We start from the raw sequence: 15,352 nt of genomic DNA on the forward strand, positions 1-15,352 counted from the left end.
AAAAGTGGTTTGAGCACATACAAGAATCACTATAAAGATACAATTTGATGCTATTGTTGCCATTAAATGAAAGAGAAGTGAATCAGACACCTCTGATCTTACATCAGTTTTTTACTTTCTTTCAACTCCCACCAATATACCATTCATCTCTTGAACATGTAAACAAAAGAGAATTTAAAGCAAAAATAGTAATTGGTATCCAATTACTATTGGATAACTGAGCGTGTAAAACAGGCAATAGCTATAGCTCCTTTACAACTTCCTGATGCCAGAAGATTTTTTTCCTGGCCGAACAAAACATCCAAAGTCTGACATTTCCCCCCAACCAAATGCTGTATTGTCATCTTCTCCCCTGCCCCAACTATGAGAACTTTTCTCAATCAAATTTCATGTCCTTGCAGTAGTTTGCTTTAATCATCAGGAAAAAACAAATCAGAAAAGCAAAATACCCTGTCGTTCCCAAGTGGACTCTTTTAAGCTGGAAAAAGATAGAATTTCACATGTACACAAGATGCTGGACTATATGGTTGAGACTGGATCATTTACTGTTTCTTCATAGCTTTGTTTTTTTCTCTAGCTGCAGCCCTCATCCTTGTGTACAACACTCTGCAGAGTCACCTGGTCCTTCGCCAGCAGTACATGGGATGAGATCACCAAGGGATCCCTCCTAGCCCAGGAGCTTCTAGCATATTTGGAGCAATTCAACTTTCCGACACTGGAGGCTGCCATGTCCCTATGTAGTACATAGTGCCTGCCTGTACATACATGATTGGGCTTTGTTGAAATAGTGGGTGGGAGGGATGGATGGATGGAGGGATGGACAAAGAGTTTTGCATGATACCAACAGTGCCTTTGTATGCAGAGGAGGTGTTGCAAGCACATGTGCCTCCGCCCAAAATGCCATCTGTATGAGCACCAGTCTGCATGTGACAAAGAGGTGTCAAGCAGCTGTCTTTGAGGCAGGCGCTGCAAGCCTACTGCACCCACCACCACTCCCTGCGCGCCATCACCAGACTGCTGCACCTTCAACTGCCTCTCCTCTGCTCGGCTGCCCGCACAGCAGATTATCCCTCTCGACCTACAGTCTGGCACTAAATGCCAACAAGCCTTCTGCCACTTCCTGCTCTGTCTGCACATGTCTTCCTCCTGAGCATGTGTGCAGCAGCAGTGTGGGAACGTAAGGGCAAGGCGCTAGCTTCTTATGTTCACTAAGAAGCGACCAGATAAGGAGAAAGGAACTGAGGGCACAATCCTAACTAGGTCTACTCAGAAGTAAGTCCTATTGTGTTCAGTGGGACTTATTCCCAGGAAAGTGAGGTTAGGATTGCAGCCTGAGTCCTGCCTGTCCCTCCCCACAGTGGCGTAATGTAGTTATTCTATTTATATATGATGCTAATACGTTGTTGGCATCCTTCAGTCTCAGAAGACTATGGTATCGCGCTCTGAATGGTGGTTCTGGAACAAAGTGTCCTCTTCTGGGTAAAGAAGATATGGGGGATAGACTGTTACCCATGCAGCCAATCCCCCCTCTCCACGTCGCTGAAACGGTCCAATGGAAAGGCAGAGGCCAATACGGTTGGTTCCAGTGGCATTGCAGGAGTTGCCAGAACGTGACTGTGTTCAGTCATGAACTGCCTCAGGGACTCTGGCTCCGGATTTTGCCTCGAGGTTGACTCCTGAAGCCTTTTCCATAACTGGATGTAGCCACAAGGCAGTGGAGGTTTGGGATCAGAGTTTTCCTTCTCTCAGATGAGCTGCCTTCCCAGGCTGACAAGTCCCATCTACCTGGTGGCTGTTTAGTCGCCTCTTACGACAAGTACAGCCAGACTGAGGGCCTATTCTTATCCCCAGCTCCCAGGGGAAGATGCTAATAATAATATTAAATAATAATATTTAACTAAATAATTATTTAATTAAATTAAATATTTAATTTTTTAATTGTTAAATTTATTTTAATTAATTTAAATTAAATATTTAATTAAATAATAAAAGATGCTAATAATAATATTAATAATACGATGTCCATTGTCTCACTGTGTACTTCCTGTGATCTCCAGCATTTCTGTTTTGTAATGCTGGAATTTTTTTTTAATGCTTTTTTTTTTTCTAAGTAACACTTTTCTACATCTCTCACTGTACTTTCTGATAATGAGACAGAAAGGCTTGCTTAGTATTTCCATTTGTAGGTTGGTCAGTTACTGTTGATCATTCCCAGTCCACCCTTCCAGTGACCTCAGTTGATGACTTCACCAGAAAGGTGATAGAAGTGCTTGCAGGATAATTCATTGGAGTGCTACAAGAAGTGTTGTATTCCTCTTCCCATCCCAAAAATTATGTGCCTTTTGTTTCATTGTTTGTTGCATTGATTGCTTTTATTATTGGATATTTTTAATTGTTCTGTTGGAACATTATGGACTGTAAGATGCCTTGGTGGTCCCTTCATTGGGACCAAGGGTGGCCTAGAAGTATTTTAAAATAAATTCATAAATAAATACAATGGAACCCTTTGCTCAGGATTTTGTGCTTTTTATCTGTCTCAGAATGTTTGTTCCATCTTACTTCCTACAAACTTCTCAAACCCTATTGGAGGACTGAGCACTCAAAAGACAGGATATCAATTGCTTAAATCAGGGGTGGCCAACCTTTCAACTTTAGGGCTCCTGGATCTTTACCAAATGTGTAGATGTGGGAATATCAGCGGGTGCAGGTTGTCATCCGAGCAGGGCCTAAGAGAGGGGGGTAATTTCTACCCTGGTCCATGGTCAAAAAGGGGGTCCAGGAGCCAAACCCGGGGGGGGGGGGAGAAATTTCCTGGGATCTTACATTTTCCTTTATTGGCATTAAACATTTTCCTATCTATGCAGACTTGTTTCCCGCATGGGATGCTGGGGACACATCCACGAAAGTGCAGCTGCAGCTACTGCCAAGCCATATATGTTGGACCAAGTAATGCATATAACACAGTGGCAAATCTGGGAGGAAACTGGCCTGCTACAGTCAGTGGCGTCACCCGGTGTGGGAGGCCTGCGCATCACCCCATGCAGTGGGCAGGGCAACGCCTCAGGTGGTGGGTGGTGGTGATGTATCATTGCCCCACACCCCGTGTCAACTTACTAACACCTTATTGCAGCAGTTCTCAAACTTTTCGCACTGGGACCCACTTTTCAGAATGACAATCTGTCCAAGACCCATTGGAAGTGATGTCATGGCCAGAAGTGACCACATCAAGCAAATTAAAATAAAAAATTATAAATAATTAAATTAAAATAAAATAAATAATTAAATAAGGGGGAGCCAGTCCTGTTCCACCAAGTGAATCTACTCTGAAGTAAGTCCTTTTGAGGTCAATGGCTTACTCTCAGAAAAGTGTGGGTAGGACTGCAGCCTGTGAGCCCAATCCTATGCATGTCTACTCAGAAGTAAGTCCCATAGTGGTCAATGGAGCTTACTCTGTAGTCTGCCTTCAATACCCCCTTCCCCAAGAATCAGTGAGATTTCCAGCCCTCCCCAGTGCCCAGTTTAAAGTTCTTCTATTTCAGGCTTTACAAGTGCAAAATACAAAACATGCCCCTTACCAGTTCAAGCTTCCTTTTTTGTTGTTTTATTGGGGGAGGGGGGAGACTGCCATCTGGAGCATTTGTTGCACTCCAGCTTCATCAGATCGGGACCATTCTGGTGTCCTCTCATTCCCCTTTGCCTGGCCTGACCACCAGCCAAGGCATGTCTGCCTACTCATAAGTAAACACGACTGTGAGGCTGCTTCGCTTTCCATAGGGCTCAATAGACTTGCAGCTGGGAGGGGGAACCTCCTTCTCGGGTGTTTCTGGGGACTGCATTCATTGGATCAGGAGCATTCTTGTGTCCTTGGATTCCTTTCAGCCTGCCCTTTCCCACGGACTATGGCAAGTACTCCTACTCATGAGTAAATGCATGATACAGCTCCCTTTCACTTTTCATAGGGCTCCAAGCATTTTTTCTTTCCAGTGTTATGGCCATAACCTTTGAAGGAAAGGAGCTATTTCAATTCTGTTTTTTGCATTGCACTCCACTGGACATTCCGCATCCAACAGTGTATGGCACAATGGGGTAGCTCCTAAAGCCGCGATTTTAGCATGTGTGTCCCCGGGGCACGTCCCCCCCCCGGTGCGGCCTGCACCCTCTGCACTCCCCTAGCGAAGCCACTGGCTACAGTATATCTTTGGCTTGTGGATCTGCTTATCAAGAAGGAGTGTATAGGAGCTCAGGGACACAGCTGCAAGACTACAGCTGCTGCAGAAGCAAGTTTTGGTACACATAGGACATGTTCCATTCTAGTATGAGCCTAAATATGATGATGCTAATTTTCTGCATGATTTTCTATATTTAAAATATTTTAGCGAGACTTAGGAGTGTGTTTGCTTTCCTGCATTACTGTATCTAGCTGCTGATCCCACAAGGGCGGGTAGACCTGGGTTCTAAAGCCTTTTCCAGCTGTCTCCACCCTTCACCCACCCTGTTTTGTCCCTCCCTACCCCCACTCTGCTTACCCGACACCACCCTTATCACTCTGTTTCACTCTGTAAAGGGGCCCAAAAGAAACTTTGTATCTCCTGATAAAATTCTGTTTTATCTTTTGATAACTCTGTTTCTGTTTATCTTTTGATAACTCAGTTTCACTTTGTTTCACTTTGCAAAGGGGCCCAAAAGAAACTTTGATAAAATTCCTCTCAGAGGCCCTGCATCCGAGAAGCTGCACCTGCTGAAATTCCCTATTCTACACAATTGTTAAAAGTCTAGGAGCCCTAAAGTTGAAAGGTTGGCCACCCCTGGCTTAAATAAATAAACATTAGTTAACCCATTTTTGTCTGGCCCACAGGTATACACATTTGGTCCCTGTTGCACATATGCAACATTGGGCAGAAATGGCTTTAAACAATGAGAAAAATAATTGTTCACAGACTGCTTGCTTCATTTATGTAATCACTGCATTCTTACTGAATAGTTTTCACAATAGAATGTTGCTGTATTATATGCTTCTGCCTTTAACCAATCAAAACTCTATTTTACTCTATTTTTTGTTTAATACATTTTTAGAATGCAGTGGTCTGGTCTCCAGGAAGTAAACCAAGGAGATCATTTCTGAAGTTTTTTTTTAACCCAAGGAATCTTAGGGCCCAGTTCTGTCCTACTTGATGCAGCTGTGCCAATGGGTGTGTGCTGCATCCTGTGATGGGGGAAGCAGTCATGGAAGATAAGTCAAGATAAGTGAATTATTAGTTCCCTTACCTCAGGGCTGCATTGTGCCTGCATCAGAGCTGGAAAGTTGATTAGGATTGGGCCCTTAATTCCCAAACTGGACTTGATTTTATTATTTACAGTACGAGTAGAACACCCTATGAAAATTACTGCAGACCATGTAATTCATCCTTGTGAGACATGTTGCTTCTTGTAGACAGCAAATAAACTAGTGAATAGCAAGCGGGTGGGGGCTTACATTGATTGAATGTACACACATGCACACCCTTGTATACAGAAAACTCTATAAGGCAGGGGTCTCCAAACCCCGGCCCGGGGGCCAGATGCGGCCCACAGCAAGCTTCTATCCTGCCCATGGCCAGCTTCTTGTCCCCTGAAAGTCTCTGGCCCACTTGGCTGAACATGACTGGAACTGTCTCTGGTTGCATCTGGAGGGTATTCTAAGGGCCAGAGAGGTTGAATGAATGAGCCCATTCATTCATTTATTCACTCATCTAAGTTCCATCTCTATTTATATACATTTTATATTTAAATTTTTTACCAGCCCCCAACACCTTGCCAGATATTTGATGCGGCCCTCTGGCCAAAAAGTTTGGAGACCCCTGCTATAAGGGGACAGCCCTCTGGTAGAAAACCTATGGAATGCAGAAAGTCTCAGCTTCAGCCCTTGGTATCTCCAGCTGACCTGAGCAATACTCCTGTCTGAAATCCTAAAAATCTGCTGCCAGTCCACATAGATGATATTGTAAGATGTTGGAGGCTCTGGCACCAGGGCTCAAGCACTTTATTTCCTGCACAACTAGAGCAGGTTCAGGGTGAAAGAGTCACTGGGCATTGCTGCTGTGCTACAGTAACACCCTTATAATAGCCAGAGTTCAGCCCAGGTGAGCCAAGGAAGCAATAGGTTCCTGTCTGGCTCTTCTTCTTCTTTTTTAGTATTTGTCTCATGTGGTGGCAGGGTCCGCTATTTTGGATTGGAGTTGCCATTTCTTTCTATGGCAGACTTGGTCTGGATGTAGGCGAGTGATTTTCATGTCACCGTACAGTGTGTCAAGCCTGTGCTGCTTTGATTAGCCCTTTGATCATTTGCCAATGACCTCCAACTGACGGCCCTTCTGCACCAGCATATCGCTGTTGGCATGCAGAAAGTGGCCGTACCATTGAAGCCGGGCTTAGTTCAACTTGTTGGTGATTGGAGTGACGCCATATTGCTGCCGGATTTTGTCGTTGCAGACGTGGTCAAAATGAGTGATACCACTGATCCAACACAGCATCTTTGTCCCCATGACACCAAGGTGACAATCAGCTTCTCTTGTCACCGGCCAGCATTCAGCTCCATAGAGTGCAACCAGCTGGATGACCGTCAGGTAGATCTTCGACCTGAGACCATCACTGATCTTCCTGTCTGGCTCTATGCTGTTATTATTGTCTGTTACCATCTATGTACACAACACTTCACAAGTAATGAAAAGACAGTTCCTCCCCCAAAGAGCTTACAGCCTAGCTATTAATATAAAAGAAGCAACAGGGGAGGGAGATGGACACAAGGTCCAGCAGAAATGTATACAGTTGTTTCAGCTGTATAGTTACAGTTAGTCTAAGCTTAGTTACAGTAGGGAGAGAGAACTGTGATGTCAAAGGCTTGAGCCTTTTCTTGTTAAAACCTGGGCTGCAGTTCTTATTCAGGTAACAACAGGGCAATAGTTATTGTATTCTGTTTCATTTGCTATGTAAGAGCTCAGTCTTATCCAACTTCCCAGCACTGATGCAGCTGCGCCAATATTTGTTCCCTAACCTCTGGGCTGCATTGCAGCTGAATTAGCACTGGAAAGTAAGACAGGATTGAGTCTTTGATCACTTTGTGAACTTCCTTAGTTGAAAGTCAGAAATATATAAATATTCTTAATAACAGACAAAACTCTCTTACCCAAAAATTTCCCCCAGCAAAGCCCACCTCAGAAGCAAAAGTTATGGTACAGTAAGTCAGTATAGTCACCTTTTTATTCCTTATTATAGCAGAAGGAAATGGAAGAGGCTGAAGGGATTGTTGTAGCGGCTAAATGGAATAGGAAATGGACCCCGTATAGATCAGAGCTCCTTTTCAGTCTATTATACTGCATAAATGAGATTTGAGGGGGAAAAACAACAAAGGGAGGGGAATTCAGCTTTATAAAAAGTGGTGGCGGATGGATAAAAGAATACTGTAGTGGGTTAAAAACAAAAGAGGGAGCTGAAGAAACGTGTGCACACCTCTACACCTGTACAAAGCATCATGCGTAAATAGTGCAGGATGAGCCTGGGGCAATCCTGGAAGTGCTGCTTCCCCACTGGTGACAGGAGCAAGGAGTTAGGATGCCTTTGGATTGTGGATGCGTCCCAGGAAGACTGGGAACTCATTATCCTTCAACACCATGAAAATGAAGGGCTGCTGCACACTGAAAAAATTGGCTGTGCGTGCCAAGGAGATGACAGTTGCCGCAGCTGCCTCCACGCCTTTCTCGTTGATTTCCACCACAGCCCTGTGCTGCGCACTTGTCACTGCTATTTCTTCATCCTCAGAGATCCCACACAGGTTGGCATCAAAGAAAATACCATAGTCTAGAAGAGAAGTTTGGATTAAATATACAAATACCAGCTCAGATGAAGATGAATCATCTCTTTTCTTGGGAAATTTGCAAGGCAGTAGCTAGAGCCAAACCAGAATGATATGACAAGAGATTTCCCAGCACAGGCCTGCACAACTTGTAACCTGAATCCCTCAAGTGATCCTGGATCACTAGAGCCCTTGAGCACTGATAAGGCACTGCATTTTCACAATTTGTTGAAAGTGGAACTAAGTGGAAGTCTCTCAAGGTGTTTAATACTGTGCTAGGAATATTGCTCACTTAACATAATTAGTGATGCACTTTCCTGTGGTCTCTCAATGTTAATTTGTCACAAGTAAATCTCACTCAGCAAGGTGCCCCAGCAATGTTAAAGAATTCTTGTATGCAGGTTCAGCCCATTTAATTACTTCCTGTTCAGCACAGCTGAGCATTTAGTGTAGTGGTTCTCAAGCTGTGGGTTGAGACCTATTTAGTGGGTCGCGAACCAATTTCAGGTGGGTTCCCATTCATTTCAGTATTTTATTTTTAATTTATTAGACTTGATGCTCCCATGGTATGTGACTACATTTGGGGAAATATTACAGATCTATACTTTTAATAGGCTACACTGTATATGCTTTTATATGATAGTCAATGGGGCTTACTCCTGGGTATGTGTGGGTAGGAGTGCAGCCTGGGATTGTTAAAAATTTTCTTGCTCGATGATGTCACTTCCTTTCATGACATCACTTCTGGTGGGTTCTGACAGATTCTGTTTCTAAAAAGTGGGTCCTGGTACGAAAAGTGTGAGAACCACTGATTTAGTGATAAATTAATATCCTTTGTTTCCCTTTTAATTTGCTTGAGTGAGTTCCCCACTGTGGGCCAAATCCTATCCAACTTTTCAGCCAATGCAGCCATGCCAACGGGGTGTGCACTGCATCCTGTGGTGGTGGGGCAGTCACGGAGCGAGGCCTCCTCAAAGTAAGGAAGCATTTTCCTTACCTTGGGACTGCATTGCAACTGCATCAGCTCTGGAAAGTTGGATAGGATTGGCCCCTGTGTGTGTATATGTATGTTAAATTACTGGTTTCTATCTGTTGCTTCACTCTTTCCCTTTTAAAAAAATGGCCTAATGCTATTTCTAAAAGAAAAAAAGAAAGAAAATCATTAATTTAACACACCTGGCTCTCAGGAAGTTAAATAACCTACAAACAGGAAGCATTTGATTAAAGATACTGTATACCTTAGAAGCCTCAATACCATGTTGCCTGCCCATATTGGATAGGTTATTGCTGCAATTTATGTTTTAATGTACCCCTGCCCACAAAAAAAAGCCAACATCCAACCCATCAGGTCTGAAAAAACATGGAAGGTCATCACAGCGAAGCCCTAGCATGCAACAATTTGGCAATGATGTGGTGTGGGTTTATTGTACAAAGTGAGTGAACAGAGGATGTTCACTCTGTTGACCAGTGTGGATTAAGCCAAATGTTTCCTATCAGGAGCTCAATAAACCTCTTGGAATGTTTGCTTGATTTGGGATTGCCAAAATAGAGGGGGTTGTTGTAAAACACATGGCAGTTCCTAGTTCATAGGGAAGGGACCATTGTTCACTGGAAAGCATTGTTTTCACGTGCTTTGCGTATAGCAGTGGTCTTCAACTCTTTTCATGCCACAACCCCAAGAAATAAAGTATGAAACTAGGGACCTGCCGCCAGTCCTGCCTCCCTCCTGGGACCTGATTTCCCCTATTTCCCCTTCTGCTGTCACAACAACCCTGTGAGGTAGCAGTTTGAGCAGGGGCAGACCTAGGAGCTGTGGGGCAAGACAGTGAGAAGAGGCAGTGCAGGATTATATCAATAATTCAGTTTTGTTAAGGCAGGGCCATTATTGGATTGGATCCACACCGTCTCTTGCACAGGCGTTGAAAGATTGCCATGACCCTCCAAATGAGGCTTTGAGATCCCATTAGTGTCAGTACCCAGAAGTTGGAATATAGAACTGGCAAACAGAATAATCTTGTCTCTAACCTCCCCACTCCCAATTTCACTCTTCTTACCCAATCTCTGCACTATTGAGATGAGGTCCAGGGAGGAGGCCACCTTGAACTTGGGTAGATTCACTATAGTGGGTCTGAAAGGCATTCTTTCCAGTGTCCACATTACTGCCTTCAAGACATCAGCATCGAGTCGCTTCTCCACCTCAGAGAGATTCTGCGACAGCGAGAGAGGCATGATGATGATCATGCTCAAGTTGTGGGACAGCTGCAGCAGGCCAACCTAGAAAAGCAAACACCGTCAGCCCTCTAGCCCATATTCTCATGTACGCACCCTACTTCTGGATAAGTTTTTCTTTTGAATGACGTAAATCTGCAGCTCAGCATTCACAGATTGAAGCTTCAATGTGCTTTTTTTATTGCTCCTGTTCCTCTTGCGGTGACATTTGTCAAAGGGATTTGTCTGCACTCAACAGGGTAGCGTCAATCCTAATAAATTCAGAAAATCATTGTTCATAGGGGAGACTGTATGGATTTATAGATCTGGCCCAGCTCAGCAGAAACTGATACTGTACAAGGCAAGCACAGCACACTGGGAGGGGCCACAGAACAGTTGTAGAGTACATGCTCTGGAGGCAGAATGTCCCGGGTTCAATCCCTGGCATCTACAAGTAGGGCTGGGAATGGTATCTGCCAGAAAACCTGGAGAGGTGCTGCCAGTCATTTTAGATTGTATTGATTCAGATGGGCCACAGGTCCAACTGAGACAACGATAAGGCAGTATGTTCACTACTTGTGAGAACACTGTAGAAAAAGAACATCTTAATGGGAGTCTGGGAGTATACCTACACTACAGATCTAACTAAAGTGAAATGAGTTTAACTTCTATGGCTTCTCCCTAAAAGACAAATTACATGTGATGCAAAATAAGTGAGGGTGCATTTGCAGGCTGAAGTCTACTCAGGTATAGCAGTCATGAGGGGGCTGCAGTTTTGATCACAACCACAGTGCAGAATTGGAGGCCATTGAACTCTTTATCTCCACACTATTTTCCTCCTGAAAAATTGCCTTTCCAAAGAGGCTGTTTAACCCTAAAAATGCCAGTGTTGCATACGACACTTTAAAGATTAAATAGCCTTTTCAAAGAGGCAACTTTCATGGGGAAAATAGTGTGTAGGTTAAGAGCACTATGGTCCTGATCCAAACTGCAACCTTGCACAGTTGCTATGCATGAGTTGACTTCAGCCTGCAACTACACACTGACTCATTTATTATCACGCATACCTTGGTCCTAAGAACCCTGAGAGCTGTTGTTTTGCAAGGGGCACCATGTTTACTTTTACATTCTTCATTGAAGCACAACTCCCAAGGGTCCCTGGGTGGAAACCCTAGCATTTATACTGGTTTATACTAGTGTTATACTTACGGTTTATGCTTTGAATGCCCTTTGGGGAAATAAAACAGAGTTGAATAAATAAAATAAATACATACATCTATACTACATGGGGTGGCCTTTGTGTTGAGAACTGGTTTCTACAGTTGCTTTGTTGTAAACCAGCAAAGTAACTATGGATTGTGAGCCCAGATTGTGAGCCCTTTTTTAGATTGTGAAGTCCTTTTGGGACAGAGAGCCATTAGTTATTTGATTTTTCTCTGTAAACCGCTTTGTGAACTTTTTGTTGAAAAGCGGTATAAAAATACTGTTGTTGTTGTTGTTGTTGTTGTTGTTGTTGTTGTTGTTGTTGTTGATAATAATAATAATAATAATAATAATAATAATAATAATAATAATAATAATAATAATAATAATAAATAAATAAATAAATAAACTATCCCCACTTCTTTTCTTGCACCACTCTCTACAATGTATGAACCAGCCCTAAGATTGGAAAGAGAGCCTTTTCCAGCCCACTCTCCCTGCCCCTCCATGGACATTACCTTAGCCTGCAAGCTGTTATCCACAAAGGAAGCCACTGGATATTTCTTACTAGTCATCATGGGCACAATGATGGTAGGAAGGCCTGGACGGTAGAACTCTTCTCCAATAACGTTCTTCCTAAACATGGTCTTCCACTTGGCTGGAAAGAGGAAGAACTGGGATCAGCAGGAATGGACTTATTTAGTCATACAGGATGCCTTACTGCAGTGGTTCTCACACATTTAGCATTGAGACCCACTTTTTAGAATGAGAATCTGTCAGGACCCACCAGAAGTGATGTCATGACCGGAAGTGACACCATCAAGCAGGAACATTTTAACAAACCTAGGCTGCAATCCTACCCACGCTTACCCAGGTATCAATTCCATTTACCATCATTGTTAAAAGAATATACATAGTAGCTTGTTAAAAGTACAGATCTGTAACATTTCCCCAAATGCAGTCACATACCATGGTAGCATCAAGTCTAATATATTAAAAATAGAATATTGAAATGAATGGGGACCCACCTGAAATTGGCTCATGACCCACCTAGTGGGTCCCGACCCACAGTTTGAGAAACACTGCCTTACTGTACGGATGAAGAGTGAGATACACATGTTTGCAGACTAAGAGCCCAATCCTATGGTCAGCGACATGGCTCTGTGCCGCCAACCACAGTCGCAAACATGCCGTAAGGCATGTTCGTGGGGCTCACCGCCAGGCTCCTGCCAGTACTAGCCCAGCGCTGGCCGATGCTGGGCTAGTGCCAGGTGGTCACCCAGGTTCTGTGGCTCTGCGGTCTCCTGAACCGCAGAGCATCGGAACGGGAGGTGGGGGTGTGGACAGGGGTGTGGAGGAGGTGTTCTGGGGAGGGGGGAAGCTGGCAGGGGCGGTGGGTGGCGTGCTGGGGGGCGGGCGGGAGGAGGATCTGCAGAGCTGTGCTCCTCAAGCTCCAGGGCGCTCGTGGAGGGCTGTGCGCCCTACACAAACGCCTTTTCCTGGGTAAAGTGAGTAGCCCCATTGCGGGGTTGCTTACCTTACTCAGGGGAAGGGGACGAATGTCCCCTTCTCCCAAGGAGCTTCCCGCGATAGCGCAGGAGGCGCAGGATTCGGTGGCAGCCCTTTTTGGTTCCACCAAGCCTGGGCACTCCGGGCAGCTCAGGATTGGGCTGTAAGGGCCTAATCTGATGCAACTTTCCAGCTCAGATGCAGCCACAATGGATCCCCAAGGAAAGGGAACAAACATTCCCTTACCTTGAGGAAGCCTCTGTGATTGACCCCCAACTGTATGATGCAGCATGCACCAAATTCACATGGCTGCATTTGCACTGGAAAGTTGGACAGGAATGGGCCCAGAACGAGAAACGGGTAATTTTGCAATTGCCAAGCACAATTATTACTGATTTATTTTCAAATACACAGACAACATTTTAAAAATTAGGGCTTCCGTTGTTCTTTTTGAAGTGAAAACTACAATTATTTTTTAGGTTACTTGGAGTTTTAATGAAAAACAGGATATAAGTTCATTAAATCAATCAATCAATCAAATGAATTATGGCTGGCCTGTTCATGATGCTGACTGAGGTCGTCAACTTAGGTGGCAACTGGACATGGGGGATGTGTGCCCCTGCCTACCTCCTATTACCAGCTGCTCCTTCACTTGTCTTTTCAGTCTTTTATTAATCTCTTATTTTTTGCTCTTTATTGCCTGCCTGGTATCAGTTCTTTGCAGAGAGGTCAGCCACAGGGTCATCCCTAACTGCTGTGTGCAGTACCCATTTGTGTCTTTTTGTCCCTTGCGTTCCCACAGCTTCCCCTGAAGACATCCCTTCAGTGGATACCAGGGACTTGAGCAAGTACTTTCTTCTCCAGCTGGTCCTTCTGTTTCAGAATGTGTGTAGCAGTTGCAGAAGTGTTGTGGCCAGTTGTCACAACAGGGGCACCTATTTGCTGATCCCCCCACAATGTCAGTAATGGTGAGCAACATATATGCCTCCCCCCAAGTTGCTCTGTTTTTTTCTTCATAAATTCACATTCACTCTGGAAAGAAAATGAAATACCACAAGCTATCCCTTCAACCACAAAGAGAAAGCAAACCAACAGCTGCCTCAGTGCCCCCTTTGCTACTACTTCAAGGTAGCTTTATGTTTCAATGGATCTGGGAAGCTCTGAAAGATACCTCCACAGCAGAAAGTATGTGTGGAATTACAGCACTGAAAAATGCCATGGTAAGAAAAGGGGGTGGGTTGGAATCTGTCTGCAAGCAAGTGTTTTACAGGTGAATGCTCAAGGGTAGGGAAGCCAGAGGTGAGTTTTTGAAGTTACTCCTTGTTGGCTGAGCTATGCTGTGAGTCAAATGTTGAGAGTGGGAGGTTTTACGGACTGTTACTTACCACGGAGGAAGACAGCATTCAGAAGCACCATCTGGACATCTGGATCCAGGTCATCCAAGAGCTTCTTGATCTTGTGGTCAGTATTTTTGCTCACCCACGCATTGATGTCAGTCACATCCTGGTGGCTGTCATTACTAAGGTGCTGTATCCTGCTTTGATAGAACTTATCTGACAGGTTACGGAATTCATCATTCAAGGTGAGTGCTGTGTATCAAAAAAAGCAAGGACATACAACCTGAAATGCTTCCTCAATGATGTAATCAAAGATCACATGTATCAAAAAAAGCAAGGACATACAACCTGAAATGCTTCCTCAATGATGTAATCAAAGATCACATGAGATGAGATCAAAGAAGAAACTTTAGAATTCACCCATAAATTTAAAAGATACAAATTGGTGGTTGACAAGCACAGCTAATTTGGTGATAACATTTTGTGTTCATGGATTCATTTTGAAAGGGAGCCCCTGTATGCCAATATGACTGGAAATGTTACATGGGTATCGGTTATCCATGTGATTTCCCACGGTCAAAATCTGTCATCAGTTACAGGAAGTAGTCTAGGATAGTAATCCTTATCATGAATCAAGCTAGGAAAAGCTCCAGTTCCCATGGAGCACGTCCACACATATAGGAATATACATATACAAAGAGATTGTTCATTTGATTTCTTTCTCTCTCCTATAATTATAAGGAGAGAGTAATTTCCAATGAATTCAATACTATACTTTGAAGTACATGGTTTTGGAATTTCAGTTGTATTTCACATATGCAGAATGTACTTGTTCTGTCTTGAAACATAACACTTTGTGAATCAGACCTTACTTGATATGAACTACGGATGTGGTGGAATCTTGAATTGACAAGTTTACTCACTTGGTTGGTAAAAAATGGCAGAGGCTGAGGCCAGCGCCTCTGATTTCTGGAGATTTTTCAGTGCAGCATGGACACATGCTATATCTTCAGGATAGGAGAGCAGCTTTTCAAGACGTACTTTAGTCTCATCACATGCTCCTATTTGGCAAAATCATAAATTATTACTGATGTGTATCAACAACCCTGTGAAGAAGATTAGGAAACTGAGAAATGGCAACTGGGCTGAGGTCACCTCACTTCATGATTGAGAGTGGGTTTGAACCTGGGTCTTGCTGGTCTGCATCCAACACTCTAATCCACTGGTTACCAACCTGTGGTCTGTGGACAGGTGGTCAGTAAGACCC

General features: G+C 43.9%; 1 protein-coding gene across 1 annotated transcript in view; it reads right to left on the minus strand.

The window, feature by feature from the left end:
* Positions 1-7,218: 7,218 nt before the first annotated feature.
* Positions 7,219-15,352, minus strand: part of SERPING1 (serpin family G member 1) — a 34,767-nt gene continuing 26,633 nt past the window's right edge. The window contains exons 6-10 of the mRNA XM_066633196.1: positions 15,009-15,146; positions 14,134-14,337; positions 11,758-11,897; positions 9,883-10,102; positions 7,219-7,833 (exon numbers count right to left, since the gene is read on the minus strand). Coding sequence (XP_066489293.1) covers positions 7,583-7,833; positions 9,883-10,102; positions 11,758-11,897; positions 14,134-14,337; positions 15,009-15,146 — 953 coding nt within the window. The 3' untranslated portion in view covers positions 7,219-7,582. The remainder of the gene's footprint in view (positions 7,834-9,882; positions 10,103-11,757; positions 11,898-14,133; positions 14,338-15,008; positions 15,147-15,352) is intronic.

The sequence above is a fragment of the Tiliqua scincoides genome, chromosome 1, assembly GCF_035046505.1.
Source record: "Tiliqua scincoides isolate rTilSci1 chromosome 1, rTilSci1.hap2, whole genome shotgun sequence".
NCBI classification, from domain to species: Eukaryota; Metazoa; Chordata; class Lepidosauria; order Squamata; family Scincidae; genus Tiliqua; species Tiliqua scincoides.